Here is a 19061-nt window from a genome sequence, read left to right as displayed (position 1 = left end):
ACCTAACGGCTTCCTATAAACTCCGGATCCGGATTCCTGTTGCTTCATGGATCACGCTCCTTGGGGCTTATAAATAAATGGCAGGATCGTAAGCGTATGCGGTTAAGCGTGGTCATGAAAGCGAGGATTAGTCATATTGTCCGGTTCAGTCAGTCATGAGAGGCATTTTTATTCCAATCTGAATTTTTAAAAATGTCAGAAATATCTAAAGAAAATGGATGCTTGAATACAACGTTTGGGAATACAAGCGATGGATCTACTTTGTTTAATTTCATCAATGCTATCAATTCGATTATCTCTGTAGTAGGACTCGGTGGGAATATTTTGGTGGTAATTTCAAACTGGTGTTTTTTTGATGTTTTGAATTTTCTGAAGGATTTGGGTTTTAATTTAAAACCGTGCCGTGATATTCTTGTCTTTATAGTTTTATGTGATATGCCGTTTTTCATCCATGAGGACAATCACAAATATCTTCATTATGGCTTTGTCATTAGCCGATATCGCATTCCTGGTTAATGTTCCTTTATTAATAGGTACGAAAAGTTGTTCATTGTGAAGGTTCTTCGTTTTCGAGCAACAATTCACTGAAAAATTGTGATTCGACAATCATCGTTTGACCCACACATACAATTGTACACATATTAAACATATTCCATAGGACAATGTTAAGCAGCAGCTTGCAGCCAATCCTTTTTTTACAGTGACCGCTGTGTTAGAAAACTGGATATTTGGTGATATATATTGCAAAGTGTAAGTACAGTAGTGCGTCATAATAATTATAATGCATTCGTAGTAAGTACGGATTTCATGACATATATTCATGTATCCAGTGGCATGTGTAAAATACGTGCTTATTACGCTCAGTAAATCATCCAAACGTTATATTTATGCAAATGGCCGCCACATCTTACTATAGCCATAAGGAAGCAGAATAGTGTGCCTTGTGAAAATTTCTTTTATTAGCGAAAGTAATGTTGCCGGACCACATATAAAAACCGTGCGCAGTCATATATACAGATGTTATAAATAATTAATAAATATGGGATCTTGCCTTGTAAGTCGTAACAATTGCCCAAATTCTACTCCGAATTTAACAGGCGTTGTCAAATTTTAGGTATTACGTAATGACAACGGTCAATCAGTTTGCGTCCAGTTTTCTACTCGTTACGATGTCGGCAGACAGGTAATTTACTGTTAGAAATCAGCCTCAATATTGATATTCCTTATACTGCATTTTAGAACAGCGAGCACTGCAGAGTAACACATAATTATTTCCTTTACATGTCAGAAAGTCAACTGCTTTAATGAAGATAACTACAAGATACAGTAGATTAAAACCAACTGCTCTATTGTTGTGTTCTAACAAATATCATGAGCGTAGAGATGAAGTGATTTCCGCGTAGTGTACGGGAGTAACGGGAATAATAGCATAAACCCAGCTTTTACGCTAACCCTAATCTAACCCTGCGAGTAATTACTGGCTTCTTTATTCGTACAGGTATTTTGCTGTATGGTAAGTGACAATTCAAGAAAAACTGAAAAGTTTCGTGTCATGTGTTGCAGTTCGGTGCCTGAATTTTGCAACAGTAACATCTAAATATACTTGTGCTAAAAATGTTTGATTTTTCAGCCAACCGGTAATTAGTCGAAAGATAAGAACCCCCAAAAAGGCAATATTAGCGTGCTGCCTGGTTTGGTTTCTCGCAATATTATTGAGTAAGCAATACCTGCCGCATGTTGTCGGGATAAATATAAATTTAAAGAAACATAAAGTAATCGCGACATAACTCAGCAAATTGCATTGACATAATATTGTGTGGACAGGTTTTCGTTTGTCGTCTTGTAGTGTGTCCGGTTTTTCTGTATTCTGGAACCATTTCTAAAGACGATGATGTCGGCGGGGAAACCAACTGCAACATCGTATGGCCGGACTTTTACGAAGTTCAGGGACCCAAAGTTTTCGCATTATACTGCTTTGTTCTGGGATTTGCTTTGCCGGTTATCTTCATGTTCCTGTTCTACGGGCTGGTTCTAAAAAAATTGCACATCAAACAGGACAATTCGGCTGGTTTGCGCAAGCATCCAAGCGGTTCAGTGAGTACCGACGACCGACGCCGGCTCAAATTTCGCCGAGTGTCAGCTGTTATACTGGTCCTGATGTTGGCCTTTCTGATTTGCTGGACACCTTACTGGTAATATTTTTATTATCATGATGACAAAATTTATATTCCAAAATGAATTTAATAAGAAACCTTACCTGTCAAAACCAGTGTAGGAGAAATTTAGAATATCCTGTTATAAGGTATGCATGTTATAAGGTTTAATGCAAAATATTCAGTGGATCGAACGTAGAATGATCAACTCATCTTGCTGCGTCAAACAAAGCCTAGAGCGATTTAGGCGTGTACTGCCGCCAACGAAAACTATGATAACCTGAACTACCGTATTGCATTGCATAATTATGGTAGTAATTATTATCTCACAACTGACGGCCATATTTAATTCCAGGGCTTATCAGATCCACATTACTTTCCTAATTGACGACACACCCATCACGGTGGACGAGTTTGAAAGTTGTCAACTTAATGCCACACGGGAAGCCAACATCCAACAGCAAATCATCTACACGGCATTGTTTCTGCAGTGTTTGTGTTATGCCAATTCCGCGATAAATCCCATTCTGTACTCTGTCCTCAGCCGGCATTTCAAGCAAAGTTACGCTAAGGCGTGGAAGTGCTACACCGCCGGCAACCGTAACCGCAAACATCATACCCCCAATCGAATTCCGCGTTCTCCTTACGCCGGACACCCGATAATAGATGCGCGGACATATCTGGCCCCGCCGTCACCGCCCTTGCAGTTATGTGTGTCCAGATCGTCATCGGGGTGTCGCTCCGAGTTCTTCCTGTGATACATGTACCTCGCTCACGTGCGCTGAATCAGGTATCCGATCACTTTCGACCTCATGAGGCTACATAATATTGACGGATGCTCTGCGCGACTGCATTATCTGATGTACTACTGAGTAGTAGAACTATTGTGTTTTGATGATTATCTTCTACAAACCCCTAATTTTGTAAGAACACGATAGCTTTTATGTCCGGATGTTGTACTTATTCTGTACATAATTTTTGTTGAACAGGAGCATATAAAGCAACACTGAGCTAGTAACATTTTTAAATGCATGTACCATAAATAAAATTTTCGGGTGCATGCGTTCCGATGCAAAATGTTGATGTAGCGAAGCCGCAGTCACTCTTTTCTTGATTGGGAATCCGTCTCGAATCTTAAAAAACCATATTGACCTATATTGTGCCACTTTCTGTAATACGTAATGATCTTGAACTGGCTTGCCGAAATACTTGTTTCTAGTGCCATCAACAGGTTAACGTTACAACCCATGAAGATCTACATTAAATTTGCTAGGCACACTTATTTTCAGACAATCTAGGATCGGTGCCTGCAAGCGCGCGATCGGCGTAGTACAGGGCAGCATTGGGAAGTTTATAAATTTGCTTCTAATAAAAAGGTAGCAACTTTCGCGTACGCTCTTGTCCGGATCATATATAGTAACAATCATGTGATTGTTGGGGCAAAATTAAGATAATATTGATGCATAAATTGATATTCTACGGAATTTCAATTGTCCTGTTACAATTTTCCACTAGATCTTGTAGCACACATTTTTGGCGCATACTGTCCGGAGTCTCAGTCGTCTTTCTTTATAATAATTCTTCCAAGCTGTCGGAAAAATGGGAGATGAAATTGATTTACAAGTGGATGACTGTCCGTGCTGTCAACAAACGGGAGCAGAAATCCCCGAGGAAAATTCACAAAAACTTGTGGTAAGAATGCTCGTGTGAAAGTTTGGCTACAGTCGGTTAGCAAAAGACCTAAGTCGTTATATTAAATTTAAAATATTATAACATCGTTACGTCTTGCCAAATATGCACAATTCAAGTGACATCTGATTACTGAATTGAATGAGATAAACAATAATTAATTATTACTTTTTGATGTAAATCATGTTCCACGTTATGAGCGGCATGCCGGCGCAATTAGTGAATAAATGTTCCGCACCGAATTTTTGAATTTTTTATGTATGTTCCAAAAACTCCTTAAATGAGACGACCTTTAAGGTAAAACACAATAATTTTTTTGTTAGCTACAGATAGATATGCCTATTCCTTTCCATCAACATCATGTTCTTCAGCGAAAGTTTTCTCCGCTATCTCTGACACTTTTTGAAAAAGAAGAGCCCACAGAAAATCCAAAATGGTCCGGAAAACTTGACTTTCTCGCTAGCTGCATTGGATATTCGGTCGGCCTAGGGAACATGTGGCGTTTCCCGTATGTTGACCTTTCTTCTACAGGCATAAGCCACCTTATATATTTTATTCTACTGCCTAAATGTCAAAACAGGCAAAGACAAAATGCGATATTAGCTTACTAACAAATTCAGCTGGAAATCAAATTATCATTCAGCTTATTAATGTAACAATCCTTTTTCTCCAGATATCTGGCCTACAAAAACGGAGGAGCAATATTTTTTATACCGTACTTAATAATGCTCGTATTTGTTGGATGGCCGCTGTTTTTTCTGGAAATGTCTTTTGGGCAGTATTCTGGACGGACTTCTATTGCTATTTGGAGCGCATGCCCCATATTTGAAGGTTCATTATACTCGTAACATAACTGCAAGCCTACCAATGTCGTGAACATGTTTCATGTGTGAGGTCCGTATATCGGTAGAGAAATCTTTTGTGCTTTTACTTTGAAGGTATTGGATATGCCATGGTTATAGCGTCGTTATTGATAACTCTGTATTACAACGTTCTCATTGGATGGGGAATATTGTAAGTCAACAATAACAAATTAAATTTTGCCAAACCATTGCCCTCTGGCTAATAATTTTGGTAATTACGTGTAATTACGTTAAAAGGATGCTCCGACGAAAAATTATGACATTTCAGTTTTGTTAATATTTGCTCTTGACCTGCACTGATGCGTGATAAACTAAACCCATTTCTCTGTATTATTATTTCAGTTTTCTATTCGATTCCTTTCGCTCGGAAGTTCCTTTTCAGTTTTGCAATTCAACTTGGAACACAGAGCGTATGTTTCAATTTATATATATTTGTCGAAATCCTTTGCACGAGTGATTACTAATTGCAAGAATTTGCTTTATCTTGCTTGGTAAATATGTCCACGTGCTCGTTCAGTTATTGCACGTGTTAAAGTTGATGTAGAAGTATTATTATATCTATACTTCTACTTAAACAAAATACTCGACATGAATACTCCACCTCCACCTAGATTGCTACCGGAAAGAAGATGACGATGCTTGCACGGGGGAAAATTCAACTAACCTATTCTATAATCAAACTTGCTTCAACGAAACGGAAGCACTGTTTCACAATGTCACCCAAGAGCTCATTAACCAAATACACCGCGTATTGCCATCCGAAGAGTATTTCAAGTATGCCATCTCATTACCTAGAGTTAATACTTTAACTGCATCAGCATTGCACATGCCTTATGTATGCCGTTACAACTATGGTTGACCTCCGATCTCTAGGTATAATGTGCTAGGTTTAAGTGATGGCATAAGCTGTTGGGGTGAACTGCGCTGGGAAAACGCAGTCTGTCTGGGGGCATCCTGGACTCTGATGGTTATCTGCCTTTTTAAAGGAATTAAAACATCTGGTATATAAATCCGCACGACCTTTGTGTATGATAGTTGAGTATATTGTTTTTCTTGCGACATAATGCCCTTTTGATTTGTAGGAAAGGTGGGCGCGCAATTTTAGTTACGGAATCTTGCCAAAATATCGCCAGCTTAATTCTAACAAATGTTGTCGTATGCAGATTGTATACTTTACCGCAACATTTCCATATTTGGTTCTCTTAGCATTTTTAATCCGAGGATTGATGTTAGAAGGGTAAGACACACCTGAAGAAATTACATCTGTAGGCAACAACAATAAAACTTTTTCAAAATAGTCTCATCTGTTGAATCGTTGCAGAGCGCTCAACGGCATAAAATACTATTTGATCCCCGATTTTAAACGCTTAGCAGATCCAAACGTCTGGATTGACGCTGCTGGACAGGCTTTGTTTTCACTTGGTATTTCCTAATAAGTGTGACTGTGTGACTAATGACTATGCAGTTCATTCATCTCAAGTTTTCAGATTATTTCAGATTTTAGTTTGCCTGTGCGTATGTGCAGATGTTCTTTCGTATTCCAGGTATCGCATTTGGGGGCTTGATGTCGCTGTCCAGTTACAACCGTTTCCACAATAACGCCCTACGGTCAGTAATTATCCGTCGTACTGACAATGTGAATACCATTTCGGACTTACTTTGCGCATTTGCATAGTACAAATATACTGCGCATTATCACTTCAGCTTACACTTTGAAAGTTAATGCAGATGGTTGTAACAGTGCTTATTTCTAATCCGTGAAATTTTTTTCATGCGGACGTTGTTCTGTTTATTTTAGAGATGCCGTGACGATATTTTTCGCTGATACATTTACAAGTTTTCTTTCCGGATGCGCAATTTTCGCAATTCTTGGCTTCTTAGCACACGAAACTAAACAGTCAATAACAGATGTCATCCAAGCAGGTGAGCTTTGATTTTGCCCTCGCGTGCCACCGAAAGTACCGGATATCCGTTTTATCAAACACATTTCTCGTAGGATCGGGGTTAGCCTTTGTGGCTTATCCAGAGGTTATAGTCAAAATGCCACTACCGGCTTTCTGGTTAGTCAGATCCTTCGAGATACGCAGCAGTTGTTTGCTTGTAATGTATGTCATAGGGATTGGCTCCACGTACATCCAAATGTTTGTATCTCATTAGGTCTGTACTGTTCTTCTTCATGCTCGTTACTTTGGGTAAGTGTGCAACTAATGATTCCACTACCGGCTTTCTTGTAGTGATTTTCCAAATTATCCTTGTGGTCGGTAGTTTTCTTGTTAAATCAGTGCGCATCTCAAGCATTTGTTTAAATTTCATCTTTATTACCCTACACAAGCCTTTATTACCCTACACAAACCCACCTAAACTTTGTTGGGCTTCATTCGGCACTAGCAAAGCGTGTCATGCTATCAAATTTCAAAGTATAAGCTTTTTCGGTTTGCCATACCCGACCGTGCTCTGTGATCAGCTGCACATTTGTCAGTTTGCTTGTTGATCTGATTAGAATTCATCTCAAACATTGGTTTGACACAACCCATAAAGGTCATTAATGCAAAACGAAGCTCACTCTGCGCATACGGCACGTAGTCAGCTTATGGTTAATCGGGCTGTATACAATGGTAAACAGTCTATTGTGCACTGGATGCGTAATCAGGTTGCGTTGCAGGGACCGATTCCGTGATCGCTATTCTGGAAACGGTTTCCATCACCCTTTCGGATAGGTTTCCGGTTTTGCGCACAAATAAACGGTATTTTCTGCTCGGATGCAGTCTCCTTTTATTCCTTCTGGCATTACCGCTGTGTACAGACGTAAGTGAATCGCAAGAGATTTAGTTTTATCAATAGCGATAAATCAGGTTTTCTTCTTAACCTTTTGATCTGTGATGCATTATAAACGCCCTTTACAGGCTGGATTGTACTGGTTTACGATACTAAATGTAAGTAAGTAAAGGTGACGCGGAAGCTTTGCATACGTAAACTGTAAATTTTATGGATTCAACAGGATTATGCCGCAAGTTGGACAGTACTCTGGATAGCCTTAGTGGAAGATATCGCTGTAATATTTGTAAGTATTCTTGATATTGACAGCAGCGAAGAGATCCTGCAACGTTCTGCGGCATGCCGGTATACGATAATGCGTACCATATTTTGCTGTTTTTCTCCAGGTGTATGGAATTAACAGATTCTGCAGTGACATCGAATCTATGGTACGATTATCGAACCGCTGGTTAAACCCGTTTGAATTCGAAAAACATTAAGGTCACCAATAAGTCCATCTTGGTTCTTCGTCACAGTACAGACTTTGCCATTTGCGAAAAGAAGTCTATATATTACTATTTGGCAGAAGTTCGGTTTGTCTGGCACAATGCCTGCCTGTTTGTTTCATGACCCCCCACTGTAAATGTTGCTGTGCGCCTCGTCTTGGCCTTCGTAATTCACATAAAACAACGATATTGTTAGGTGTTACACTTCGACGATGCCATTATAATCAAATGTAACGCAGTTTCGCATTTGTAACTTCTCATGAAAACATTTTCGCGGCGTTAATTACGGCGTTGTTTAGTGAAGGTGTAAAGTATAAAATTGCAAGTACTCAGTACGCGTAAAAAATACGATTTGTTTTCAGATCGGGCCGAATCCCTGGAGGAAAGTCACAGCCTACTGGAAAATCTGCTGGTTGATATCCATTCCTGGCCTGATAACGGTATGTGCACCTGATCGTACCATAGATACTCGTATGTAGACAATGATGCTATAGAACGCCGACTACCGTGACAATATAGACCAGAAAAAAATGTCGCCTCCGTCACCCGTGAAGATACAACACTAATTGTATTTGTCAGTATATAGCTGCAGTTTTTATTGTTGTGATAGTATCTCTAATGTTCCGGGACATGCTGCAAAATGCAAATAACTTGTGCTGCGCCACTTCTTCTGCTATACACATGATAACACATCCCGTTTTTTAAGGGAGTAATGGTTTTCTACTGGGCGAGCTACAGTCGCACGCCGTTTGAACCAGCCTTTCCTTTGTGGGCGGAAATTGTCGGCTGGGTGTTTGCCTTATTAACCATTGCCGTTATCCCGGCGGTCATCTTATACAGCATCTTCACAAAAAACCGACATCTAAGGATCTTCGAAGTACTTACTAATAAATATTTTACAAAGCAGTAAAATGAAAGATAAATCTTTGTTCGCTCATGGTTCCTTTATTACAGCGCATAACGATTTTGAGCTGGCCCACAGCAGACTGGAAGCCTGCTATTGCCGGTGGACTGTCTACAGCTTCTGATCAATCCACGACACAGGAATCAGTAGAAACCATAGAACTAACTATTACATCGTCAATACGAGATGGTTATTTAGAAAATTCTGTTCAAAACGTACAAGTTACAGAGCATCTGTAAAACAAAACGATATGTTTTAACGATATGTTTTAACAAGTAATAATCTGCCATAACACAACAGCAGAATGGGCTATCACAACAAAAAAGGGAGCTAAATTCAAAGTCCTTGCACAAGCTGTTCGTTTATAATAATTTATTCATCATCATCATCAGAAGCCACAGCCTCTTCTTTGCTCTTTTCTTGCCGCGCCGCTTGATCCCGGTATAATCCAAAAATCTGAGAACAAACCGTAGCATTAGCAAATATATCCACGACTTCAGTCTTCCAAACAGCAACTGCAAGGTTTGAATGGGAGCGATTCAGCTGTTTTAGCGTCATTCAAACTGCACATGCAGTAAGCAAAACTTATTTTCTTAAATTCTGCACAAACATTGTGGGAATACTCCAAACGGGAAAGCAAAACATATCACAATTACTATGCTGCGGCGTTTTCAGACTTAAAGTTTACATACTTCATCGCCAGTGGTGCTGTCTTCGGGTTGCTTATCATTGCGTATCTTTATGAAACGCGGAAAGCGGAGAGATATTCCTTTCTCTGGATCGGCCTAATAAATAAAAACAGAATGTACAAAACAAACAAAAAGAAGGCAAAAAGATTCAGTTGAGTTCCAATTAATTTTAAAGACTAAAATTTTAAATGGTAAAAAACTGATGCCCCATCAACGCAGCCAGTACTTACTCGGCCAATGCCTGCAGTATGTACTGGAGAAACGGACAAATCGGCACCCTTAATCTCCCATACTTGCACGGGTTCAAACCATACATCAGGTTTAATTTTCTGGCGATAGGTGTGCAGTGGTTTCGATATTACTTTGTCTTGGAAAAATTTGGTAAACGTTTCCAAGTTTTCGTCTGACAATCCGGTGGCAAGCTAAAAAAGATTGAGTTAACCCACTATACTTATGGTTAGAGACATTTCGTTCCCATCATACGAGTACTTTGTAATACATAAAACAGCGCCATCTCTACCATACCTTGCATAAAGTCTGGTACTCATTGCGATCGGGATCGTAAACAGCACAAATATACGATCCAAATGTCCCAGCCCGTTTTCCCGAGCCAAAAAATGCACCAATAACGGTAACATCGACAGTGTCTCCAATGGTATCCAGATAATCCTTTTTCAACTAATTATGAGACAAGAAACCATCATAACTCTTATCCCTATACTGACTGGCGCTCATTGATGCGCATATTGAAAAATAAATTATTAACTCCCATCATGTAACACTATTGCGAACAGTGATAAAAACCAACCTTTAGCCAATTGTTGGACCTTTTCGAAATTTCATATGGTTTATCCAGTGCTTTAACCATAAGGCCTTCACAGCTGTCTGAAAGCGAGATGATAGAATAGAAATATGGAATCAGGGTAAAAACCGTCAAATATTCTGTACGGTAAACAGAACATACTCTGAATTGCTTCCTGCATAAATATCTGCAATGCCTCCGGATCGCTGGATACCAAACTCTGGGCTAGCATGAATTCTCCAGGTGTTACGATGAAATTTTCACGTAGAAGTTCTCTGAAACACAGCTTATTAGTTACAAAATATTAGCTGACGGTCTAATTTAATTGTCGGTTTTTTATTGCGATAATAACTTACTGTCTGCGGCGCAGAGGAGTGGAGATCAATGATTCACCGTTGAAATACAGCAGATCAAAAGCGTACACGCAAACCTGGACGGTCACATCTTTTGCTTCCCCAACGTTCTGCAATTGATATGAAGTAATAAAACATTCTGGAAATTCATATAAAAATCGTATAAACACAAATTCAGACCACGAAAAGTATGGGCTTCCACGTTTTACGTCGTACCTTACGTTTCCGCGTACTAAGAACTTGAAAAGGGAGGATTTTCTTTTCAACCAAATCCCACGCCACCACTTCACTATCCAGAACGAAAGATTCCACACCAGCTTTTAAATGGGTGGGAATTCTAGCGACAAGTTCCGGGAATTTTTGTGTGTGGTCTTCCTGATTACGACTGAACATGGTGATTTTTGCTGTGTCCTGTTTGTGCACCTGCAAACACATACGACTCAGGCACTCAGAAGGCAACTCCATCGTACAGAATTAAAATTATTCAAGGAAATAAAGAGCATCAGCCACTAACCTGTAAGCGCTCTCCATCATATTTATATTCAACCACGAATTCCAAATCACCCAATCGAGCCATAACGAGATCGATCCCTTTCGAAGGATGAGCTAACATCGGCTTCACGGGTATTCCTATAAAGCGGCCATAATCGTAGGCCTGCTTATTTAGTACATTCACAGAGTGTTCCAATTCAGGTCTGAGCAAATTACACTGAAATGTTTTGAAAAAGGATTCCATACCTGCTCTTATCCGGCAAACCCGCTGAACTTCATCCAAACCCCCGCGCAAAAGAGCAGACACAAGAAAATCATAATCCGGATATTCACTGAAATAAAGAAACTCTATAAGTAAAACTATATGTGAAAACTTGAATACAGTTATACATGTGATTCACACAGAAGATGATTCATACATCCTCACCATTAGCAATCTACTTACTTAAATGCATTTTTTATGGTTTCTTCAGCTTTTTTGATGTTATCATCCTTGGCTTTTTTCTTTCCATCATCTGGAAATTTAATAAAAAATCCTTTACGTATTTTCCTACCTTCCCGCAGACGGTGCACGCAGACAAACCTTGTTCCACCATAAGGGCAGCATGTGCCAGGGCTATCAAAGCGGATTTCTCTGCTAGACCAATACGCATGCCTCCCTTACAAGCCCGCACAATAAACTTCGCTTCAACTGGCTTTCCGGCCACAAGCATACTCGTGATGTGCTGGATTTTCCTTTTTTGAGACTACAAAAGGCCAGCAAAAAAGATCATAAAACCAGAAAATCTTCTAAACAAACACCAACGAAGCCGGGGAAAATCAGAAACGAAACACAAGCTTATGGTCTTGCGACTCTTACCGCATTCCCTGATATTTTGCTGATTTCCCGAAACTTTTGGAAAACGTTCTCTATAGTGAGTTTTTTCGAGGCCACCAGCGTTCGCTGTGTATTCCGAGAAAGCTGCAATGAGAGAGATTACACACACAATTAACTGATCATACAGTGCGTTTCCGAGTTTCCACATACTGCAGCCGCAGACCCAAGATCCCCTTCTTGTTCTTTCAATTTCTTAAGTTCTGGCACGGTTTTCCCTAGAATAATATGAAACCCATTTTTTCGAAAACCCGATTATCAAGTTTTGGTAACCAAAATCACGCAACATTTACATACTCGTAATTCTTGCTGCAAGGCTAAATGCTAAATCATCGCATACGTAAGGAAAGCCATAAAAAAGCATATGCCATCAATATAATAATTGTTACCTGTAGCATCGGCAATCGCCTTCATGACTATGCTGTCTCCCACCCCCAATTCCAGTCCTTCCCACGATGGAGCGATTTTATTTAAACTCAAGTACAGGCATCGCACTAAATCATCCGGACTCAACAATATAACCGAACGAAAAAAATTCCGCATGGTCCGTATAATTGTCAAACTACAACAAATCATGTGAACAATAATTTTCCATAATCCATGCACTTCTCACAGTATTAAGGAATCGGACTCTAACAGTACCGCGAAGATATCTTTTCAATGGTGTCAAACGTCTTGGCAAGAGCGATATATGGTGTTCTGCAATTGAAATTCTTTCTTAATCAAAATTCATGATCGTTTAAAACCGTCTTTCAGCCATACTTCTCTCCTTTCTGCCAGCAGGCATCAGTCAAGGGATCATAAGATTCCGCACTGGGATCATACTGGCTCTCCCGATTATCAGACGTTGCAGATGTTTTGCCAGCATTAGCCTCCGATTTATCTCCTGGTTTTAATGGGGATTTCTTGGCAGCATCGGAAGATTTTGTGAAAAATGACCTAATAACAATAGTACAACACAATTCGGATTGTACAGCGGCAAACGCCTACGGCGCGCTCTATGTTCAAGAAATTACTTAAAGTAAAAAACCAAACGATTGTGGTAAATGCTACTCACGTAATTGAAGTCTGCGCCATGGTGAATCTACAACTCCTGTTTTCGACCAACAGCGAACAGTTTTTCCAGAAATATCCAACAAAAGGCTGTGGCGCACATACGGTAATTACCGCTCGTGACAAAAACGAACGCATCAGTCGCGAACTAGTGTTGTCAGTGTGTCACACAATCACAGCTGACAACGAGCGAGCAGATACCCAAGAACTCGGCGGACCAGTGGCTGGAATAAACCGATTTTCTCAATGCAGATACAATGTTTCATCAATAACGAATAACCAAAATCGCAACCAACTTACGTTTTTATTTTATTATGAATTTATGATATTATTAGTAACCAGTAATCAGTTTGCAAAAATAAGGAAAGTACAGGCGGATTTGTTCTGTTTATAAAGTATTGGTACGAGTACAGGAAGAGCGCTGGCGCTCCGGGTAACTGCTGCTCCATGCCGGCTGAAACGCGCTGAAACTTGAACAAGACACAAAAATTTTGGGCACCCAGTGCACCGTAGACTCTATGGTATAAGGAAAACCGCCCTAAAAAGCGGTTACCCAATCCGGCTCACTACCACCCAACCAATCCGAATTGCGTACAGATGGTCAGTACTCCCAAATTACTGATTGCTAGAGTAGCTTTTATTAGCACTGAGTCAGTGACATTCTAAAATGAAATCGAAATACTTCTTTTTTTTTCTGGATCAGAACCTAATATTTCATTAGCCGAAATGAAATATCCGCCACAAATGCATTTCTCATTAATTGATATGGCGACGAAAAGCAATATGCGTTTTAATTTAAAAAGTTATGAATTTTTTTGTAGAGTGATATACATAGGTAATAATTATACATATTTACATAGGTAATGATATACAAATAGATAGATAGATAATGATAAGTTGAAAAACATCAGAATTTTCATTATTTGCTGAAAAACGAATGAAAACTCCGTTCATTATATCCTAATAGATTCTATTACACTGTCCAAGCAAATAATGGGTGCATTTTATACGGCTACGAAAGCAGCATATGTATTTCCGTCACAAAAAAACCAAGTTTTCACTTTTTACTACAGGCCGTACACTGAGGTGTACAGCAGGCTGTACGGGAAGTAATACTGCAGGCTGAACATCAGGCTGTGCTACACGCATTTCTACTAACTAAACTTAGTATAACAGCTTAAACTACAGGCCATACGCTAGGTTGTACTACAGGCTGTACTACAGGTTGTATGTACTGCCTGTAGTACAACCTGTAGTGCAGTAAATATTACATTCTAGCAGCGAGAAACAATATGGTTATTAATTAAAAAAGGTTATGAATCTATTTTTAGAGTGATATGCATAGATAAAGATATACATACGCATAAGTAATACCCCTAATGGTAAGTTGAAGAATATAAGATTTTTGATTATTTGCTGAGAACTAATAAAACCTCCGTTCAATATATATACCATGCAAGAAAATACCGTGCAAGAAATAAAAAACAGCATTCTATATGACGACGAAAGCGGTATATGTATTCCAGTCACAAAAAAACAAAGTTTTACTACAGGCCGTACATTAAGGCGTACTGCAGGCTGTACGCCACGTAATACTGCAGGCTGAGCACTAGGCTCTACTACAGGCACTATTATTAACTAAACTTAGCGCATTACAGGTTAAACTACAGGCCGTACACTAGGTTGTACTACGGGCTGTACTCCAGGTTGTATTGCAGGAAGTACGATAGGCAAACAAGCGAGGCAAACAAGCAAGGCTAAGCTTCTTGAATATTTTTCTTAATTATGTTTAATTCTGCTAGTATTAGAAATGATTTAAAGCGTAGAAAATGTTTGGCACAAGTTTGGTACACAACATTTAAGATTTAAGAAAATTTCAGCAGTACATTGTATTAACTGTAGTTATTTAGTAAGACTGGTTAGTAAATTTGCTTAATGAAATGCGCCTCTTCTTTAATATACTTCTGTGCGCAAGATATAAATCACCCTATTATTTTTTTTTTTGTAAACAACTCAAGAAAACAAGGATTTTTTTATACTAAACACTACAATTTTTTGCGTTTTTGCATTTATGAATTTTTTTATAGCGCTTAATTTTGTTTATAGTACGGCCCGATGCACTGTTTAAAATTTATAATTCATTAAATTCTTTTTACATTTATAAAGTCCTTTACATTAAATTTATTAAAATCTTTAAAACCATACCAGATATCTTTCCGTTCTACCGGTTACAAATTTTTATTTTAACTTTTAAAATCATTTTTAATATGATTAAATATAACTAAAAATAATATTCAGGAATCAGGATGCTTAGCTGATATCTTATGCATTATAATCAAAGACCGGCGTGCGGGCTGGTTTGCTTAATGTATTGCCTGTAGTACAACGCGTAGTATAATCTAGTGTATGACCTGTAGTTTAACGTCACTTTAACCTGTAGTGCGCTAAGTTGAGTTGATAGTAATGCCTGTAGTACAGCTTAGTGTTCAGTTTGCAGTATTACGTGGCGTATAGCCTGCAGGACACCTCAGGGTATGGCCTGTAGTAAAAACTTCGTTTTTTATGACTGGAATACATATGCTGCTTTCGTCGCCGTATAGAATGCTGTCAGTATTTTCTTGCACAGTATAATAAAATTTTCAGGATACATCGAACGGGGTTTTTATTAGTTTCTCAGCAAATTATAAAAATTGGGATATTCTTTAACTTACTATTACTTGTGTGTATGTGTATCATTACCACTCTAAAAAGATTCATAACTTTTTTCAATTAATACACATATTGCTTCTCATTGCTCTTCAGCATGTCAGTTAATGGAAAATGGAAACAGTTGTGGTTTCATCTCTGCTAATAAAATGTCAGGTCTTTGTATTCAGAAAACTTGTATTATTTCGATTTCGTTTTAGTTGAATGTCTATTATGTCTTAAGTGATAAACGCTAGAATCAAAATTTAAACCTACTCTAGCAATTTAATAATCTGGATTCTGGAGTGCTGACCAGCTGTGCGCAATTCGGATTGGTTGGGTAGTAGTGATCAGGATTGGGTAGTCGTTTTATAGGGCGGTTTTCCGTCTACCATAGAGTCTACGGTGCACTGGGTGCCCAAAATTTGTGTCTTGAACAAGGCTGTCTACTCTAGGTTTTGGCTCATGGCTGACGAACTACGGAGCAAGCCGTACAGCAGCATGCCTTCAGCCCTTTTTGCTATGGTCGTCATTCGTCACGTGCCTGATTTAACCAATCACCTTGCCGCACGTCAATCATGGTCAGGCGGCTCGCCAGTTACGGGTGATCAGCAGCTAGCCGACTGGCCTAAAACGCTTGTAGAATACTGCCGCCATGGGTAAAATAGACCGACAGAAACTGTTCAGTCGGTTTGGAGGCACCCAAGGCAGATTCCAATCAGCACATGGTTCGAAGCGATTTGATGTTGTGGTTCCAGCTGTCCACTATGGTTTTCGATTTCTGATGTAAACACATACGACTGCGTTTTGCATTGGAATAGCACGAACTGTATTGATTTTATTTACTGTATTGTTTACGAAATATTTAGTGATAAGATACGTAACTATAACTCTAAGCAACAATATCTTGGATAATAGCTAAAAACTTGTAGTAAATAATAAATTCATTGAACTACCTATAGATTGCACGTCGCCCCATAAATCTGCAGTTCCTTTTTTTGTGATATTCAGCGATATCTTTCACTTGCCAGTTCAGGTTTGCATCTCAGTCAAGACCTCCAACAAAATGGACGGAGGCGACGGAGCAGGAGATGGAGGCAGCTTTGATGCGTGTGAATGCATTTACAGCCATCAAGCTGGGATGCAGAGGCTGATTAGTTATGTAAGTAACACGTCGAGGTGCGCCTATTTTTAAAAAAATTATTATGTTTTCTGTTTTTCTACTTGTCGTATGCCACCTTTGTATGTACATATTGCGAAGGGTAAGGTGTATAAAGGTCACATTTACTGTTTGCAGTTACGTCAGGCGCAGTCAGATTGCACAGATTCGGAATGTTTCAATGAAAGTAAGTGATAGTACAGCGTACGGAATATCAGAACGCTGAACAAATATTTACGACGCTAACAAATGTTGATTACATAAATTGTTTTACATCGTACAGATACATGCTTAAGCAACTTCGTAAAGACTAATGCACTGCAAGTATTAGTATTAGTCTTTAGTGTAAACTCCAAATGAATTTGTAGGGTCTGTTTGGTCACTGGTGAATTTAGATTTTTATTTCTGCAGTATGGGCACTGTATAACTTATCGTTTTTAGCTCCGGGTTCACGGGATTCCACGCAAGCTAGTGATCCTTCGAATTACACTGGGATTTTGCTTATGTTTACCTGGCTGATGATTGCACTCGTTTTGTACTTTATGCGACCTGCCGCAATGCGACGAGGAGATCAAGGAAAGGGCAATAACGACAGAAATGTATGTTGCGATAAGCGAGTTCAGTACTAGCGACATTGATAATCTGGACATTTTTAGTGAAATAAGCGCGTTGATCTATTTATCTTACCGGTTACGGTTAGCAATGTATTTCTGCATGCTGCAGTATTTCGTGTAGGCGTGAATTGCGAAACGTTTAAGTCCGTATAACGTACAAACGTATTCAGCGTTTGCGATTTCGAAGTGTGGTTTTTCGTCGCTTTGCTCAACCGAACGTGATAGTATGCGACCAGCTTTTGTATAAATTATTGAAGTTCCAACAACGATTTGGACGAGATTGTTATTTTCATATTTTGACGTCAGCTTGGCTGTTCACCTTGTTGAGAAAATATTCGTTCGGTAGGATTTGTTTTACATCAACCATAGGCACCATGTGTTCTGCAATTTTTAAGTAGAAAATGATGAAGTAGTTAGTAGTATGTGCTGGCAAATGTAATCCCTTTCTTTGCAGCACACTTATGAACACGATCGGCAGAATTATTATACGTGTTATCATTTGTACGATAGCATACTAGTAAAGCATTTTATGTAATTGTTAACGAGATACCGTGCTTCACTTGCGGCTATGTTATACGGAAATTAGTTTACGAAATTATGCGTTACGCAACTTACGACCAGCGATATTTAGAATGTGTTCTCAGAATCGAAAGGGCTTACGAATTTTTGTATAGAAGTAGTAATTAATTTGCGTCGTTTGAATACGGTTGCCCGTAATAATTATAATAATAATTTATTGGTTTCTCTTTAACAGAGTCACCAGGATGGCGACCATATGCCACCCGCCCCACCTGTGATGTGAATCCCGATGGTGTTATGCCTGGAGCCTATTAGAAGGATAAAAAAGCCGTCTACATTCGCATGTAACCTGACCACTTTGTTGTGCTAAGGAAGCAAGCGGAAGATTATCTTGCTCTTTCTTTGGAATATTGTCGCCAATACCATTCTATCTGACCTATGTACAGTCGATAATGCGCCCATACTTCACGAATTGCTGTTCGCTACAGTTTTATACTCTTATATTCTGCTTGCCTTCGTTTAAGTTTTGCTGATGCCAGCGTTGCCCGTTAGCATCATTTTATGATCCGATATAGATTACTTGCGAATTCTTTCGATTTTGTAATGGGTTTATCTGTCATTTCTATACCGTTACAAATTACAGTTCTGGTGAAAGTTTATGACTCGCCCTTTGTTTTGCAACTCGGAGCGATCATTGAAAGGTGATCGTTTAGCTTGTTAGGAAATGTAGTTTATGTTTTCGTTTTATTGTCCTTACGTGAACGACGTCGGCATTAAGCTTTTATAGACAGCCATTAAAGCACTATGTGTTCTGCTGATTTTTGATTTGAACTATATAAAGTATGTGCTGGCAGATGTAATAGCTGACAAAATTAATGTAATTCGACAAGATGTACTTACCAAGTGAAGGTTTTTTTAACATACTGTACGGTATATCTACTACTATATACAG

The 19061-nt window shown here is 39.0% G+C and overlaps 4 protein-coding genes across 6 annotated transcripts; 3 read left to right on the top strand and 1 right to left on the bottom strand.

The window, feature by feature from the left end:
- Positions 1-86: 86 nt before the first annotated feature.
- Positions 87-3159, top strand: LOC129585897 (somatostatin receptor type 5-like). The gene is made up of 8 exons (XM_055478801.1): positions 87-330; positions 425-533; positions 702-750; positions 1115-1183; positions 1499-1513; positions 1631-1716; positions 1847-2192; positions 2509-3159. Exons 1-8 carry the CDS (start codon positions 193-195, stop codon positions 2909-2911), a joined length of 1215 nt encoding a protein of 404 aa, XP_055334776.1. The 5' UTR covers positions 87-192; the 3' UTR covers positions 2912-3159.
- A 322-nt stretch (positions 3160-3481) lies between these two features.
- LOC129585686 (sodium-dependent proline transporter-like) lies at positions 3482-9303 on the top strand. 2 transcript variants are annotated; one of them, XM_055478469.1, is made up of 21 exons: positions 3482-3845; positions 4172-4350; positions 4516-4673; positions 4781-4856; positions 5048-5115; positions 5317-5479; positions 5579-5706; positions 5788-5792; positions 5869-5942; positions 6027-6127; positions 6250-6313; positions 6504-6628; positions 6702-6765; positions 6863-6897; positions 7368-7510; positions 7609-7638; positions 7704-7766; positions 7867-7908; positions 8328-8405; positions 8672-8842; positions 8920-9303. In XM_055478469.1, the coding sequence occupies exons 1-21, from the start codon at positions 3753-3755 to the stop codon at positions 9106-9108; spliced, it is 2049 nt and encodes a 682-aa protein (XP_055334444.1). In that variant the 5' UTR covers positions 3482-3752; the 3' UTR covers positions 9109-9303. The 2 variants fall into 2 exon arrangements, with proteins under 2 accessions (XP_055334444.1, XP_055334443.1); XM_055478468.1 differs by having other exon boundaries at positions 4166-4350.
- On the bottom strand, positions 8896-13572 carry LOC129585685 (DNA ligase 1-like). 2 transcript variants are annotated; one of them, XM_055478467.1, is made up of 19 exons: positions 13433-13572; positions 13137-13356; positions 12842-13018; positions 12722-12778; positions 12469-12641; positions 12233-12297; positions 12065-12166; positions 11789-11951; positions 11651-11720; positions 11452-11537; positions 11228-11343; positions 10930-11136; positions 10717-10823; positions 10523-10635; positions 10367-10443; positions 10084-10236; positions 9789-9980; positions 9562-9654; positions 8896-9325 (listed from the first exon to the last, which is right to left on the bottom strand). In XM_055478467.1, the coding sequence occupies exons 2-19, from the start codon at positions 13268-13270 to the stop codon at positions 9242-9244; spliced, it is 2169 nt and encodes a 722-aa protein (XP_055334442.1). In that variant the 5' UTR covers positions 13271-13356; positions 13433-13572; the 3' UTR covers positions 8896-9241. The 2 variants fall into 2 exon arrangements, with proteins under 2 accessions (XP_055334442.1, XP_055334441.1); XM_055478466.1 differs by having other exon boundaries at positions 13137-13531.
- A 2998-nt stretch (positions 13573-16570) lies between these two features.
- On the top strand, positions 16571-18927 carry LOC129585693 (small integral membrane protein 14-like). The gene is made up of 4 exons (XM_055478482.1): positions 16571-16979; positions 17115-17163; positions 17418-17575; positions 18345-18927. The coding sequence occupies exons 1-4, from the start codon at positions 16884-16886 to the stop codon at positions 18390-18392; spliced, it is 351 nt and encodes a 116-aa protein (XP_055334457.1). The 5' UTR covers positions 16571-16883; the 3' UTR covers positions 18393-18927.
- The last annotated feature ends 134 nt before the right edge of the window (positions 18928-19061 follow it).

The sequence above is a fragment of the Paramacrobiotus metropolitanus genome, unplaced genomic scaffold (genome assembly GCF_019649055.1).
Source record: "Paramacrobiotus metropolitanus isolate TYO unplaced genomic scaffold, Prichtersi_v1.0 Parri_scaffold0000018, whole genome shotgun sequence".
Taxonomy (NCBI): Eukaryota; Metazoa; Tardigrada; class Eutardigrada; order Parachela; family Macrobiotidae; genus Paramacrobiotus; species Paramacrobiotus metropolitanus.
This window is presented reverse-complemented; position numbering and strand designations above follow the sequence as displayed.

What these genes read in the sequence shown, in the direction of transcription:
- LOC129585685 (XM_055478467.1), bottom strand. Translation starts at nt 13,270, where the DNA reads ATGCGTTCGTTTTTGTCACGAGCGGTAATTACCGTATGTGCGCCACAG. An exon ending in TGCCCTTATGGTGGAACAAG is followed by an intron (nt 11,721 to 11,788) that starts GTTTGTCTGCGT and finishes TTAAATTTCCAG; the next exon opens with ATGATGGAAAGAAAAAAGCC. An exon ending in ATACTGCAGGCATTGGCCGA is followed by an intron (nt 9,655 to 9,788) that starts GTAAGTACTGGC and finishes TTTATTTATTAG; the next exon opens with GCCGATCCAGAGAAAGGAAT.
- LOC129585686 (XM_055478468.1), top strand. Translation starts at nt 3,753, where the DNA reads ATGGGAGATGAAATTGATTTACAAGTGGATGACTGTCCGTGCTGTCAA. An exon ending in ACAGGCTTTGTTTTCACTTG is followed by an intron (nt 6,128 to 6,249) that starts GTATTTCCTAAT and finishes TTCGTATTCCAG; the next exon opens with GTATCGCATTTGGGGGCTTG. An exon ending in GCAGTGACATCGAATCTATG is followed by an intron (nt 7,909 to 8,327) that starts GTACGATTATCG and finishes ATTTGTTTTCAG; the next exon opens with ATCGGGCCGAATCCCTGGAG.
- LOC129585693 (XM_055478482.1), top strand. Translation starts at nt 16,884, where the DNA reads ATGGACGGAGGCGACGGAGCAGGAGATGGAGGCAGCTTTGATGCGTGT. An exon ending in TGCAGAGGCTGATTAGTTAT is followed by an intron (nt 16,980 to 17,114) that starts GTAAGTAACACG and finishes TACTGTTTGCAG; the next exon opens with TTACGTCAGGCGCAGTCAGA. An exon ending in AGGGCAATAACGACAGAAAT is followed by an intron (nt 17,576 to 18,344) that starts GTATGTTGCGAT and finishes TCTCTTTAACAG; the next exon opens with AGTCACCAGGATGGCGACCA.
- LOC129585897 (XM_055478801.1), top strand. Translation starts at nt 193, where the DNA reads ATGTCAGAAATATCTAAAGAAAATGGATGCTTGAATACAACGTTTGGG. An exon ending in TCGGTGGGAATATTTTGGTG is followed by an intron (nt 331 to 424) that starts GTAATTTCAAAC and finishes TTGTCTTTATAG; the next exon opens with TTTTATGTGATATGCCGTTT. An exon ending in GGTGATATATATTGCAAAGT is followed by an intron (nt 751 to 1,114) that starts GTAAGTACAGTA and finishes GTCAAATTTTAG; the next exon opens with GTATTACGTAATGACAACGG.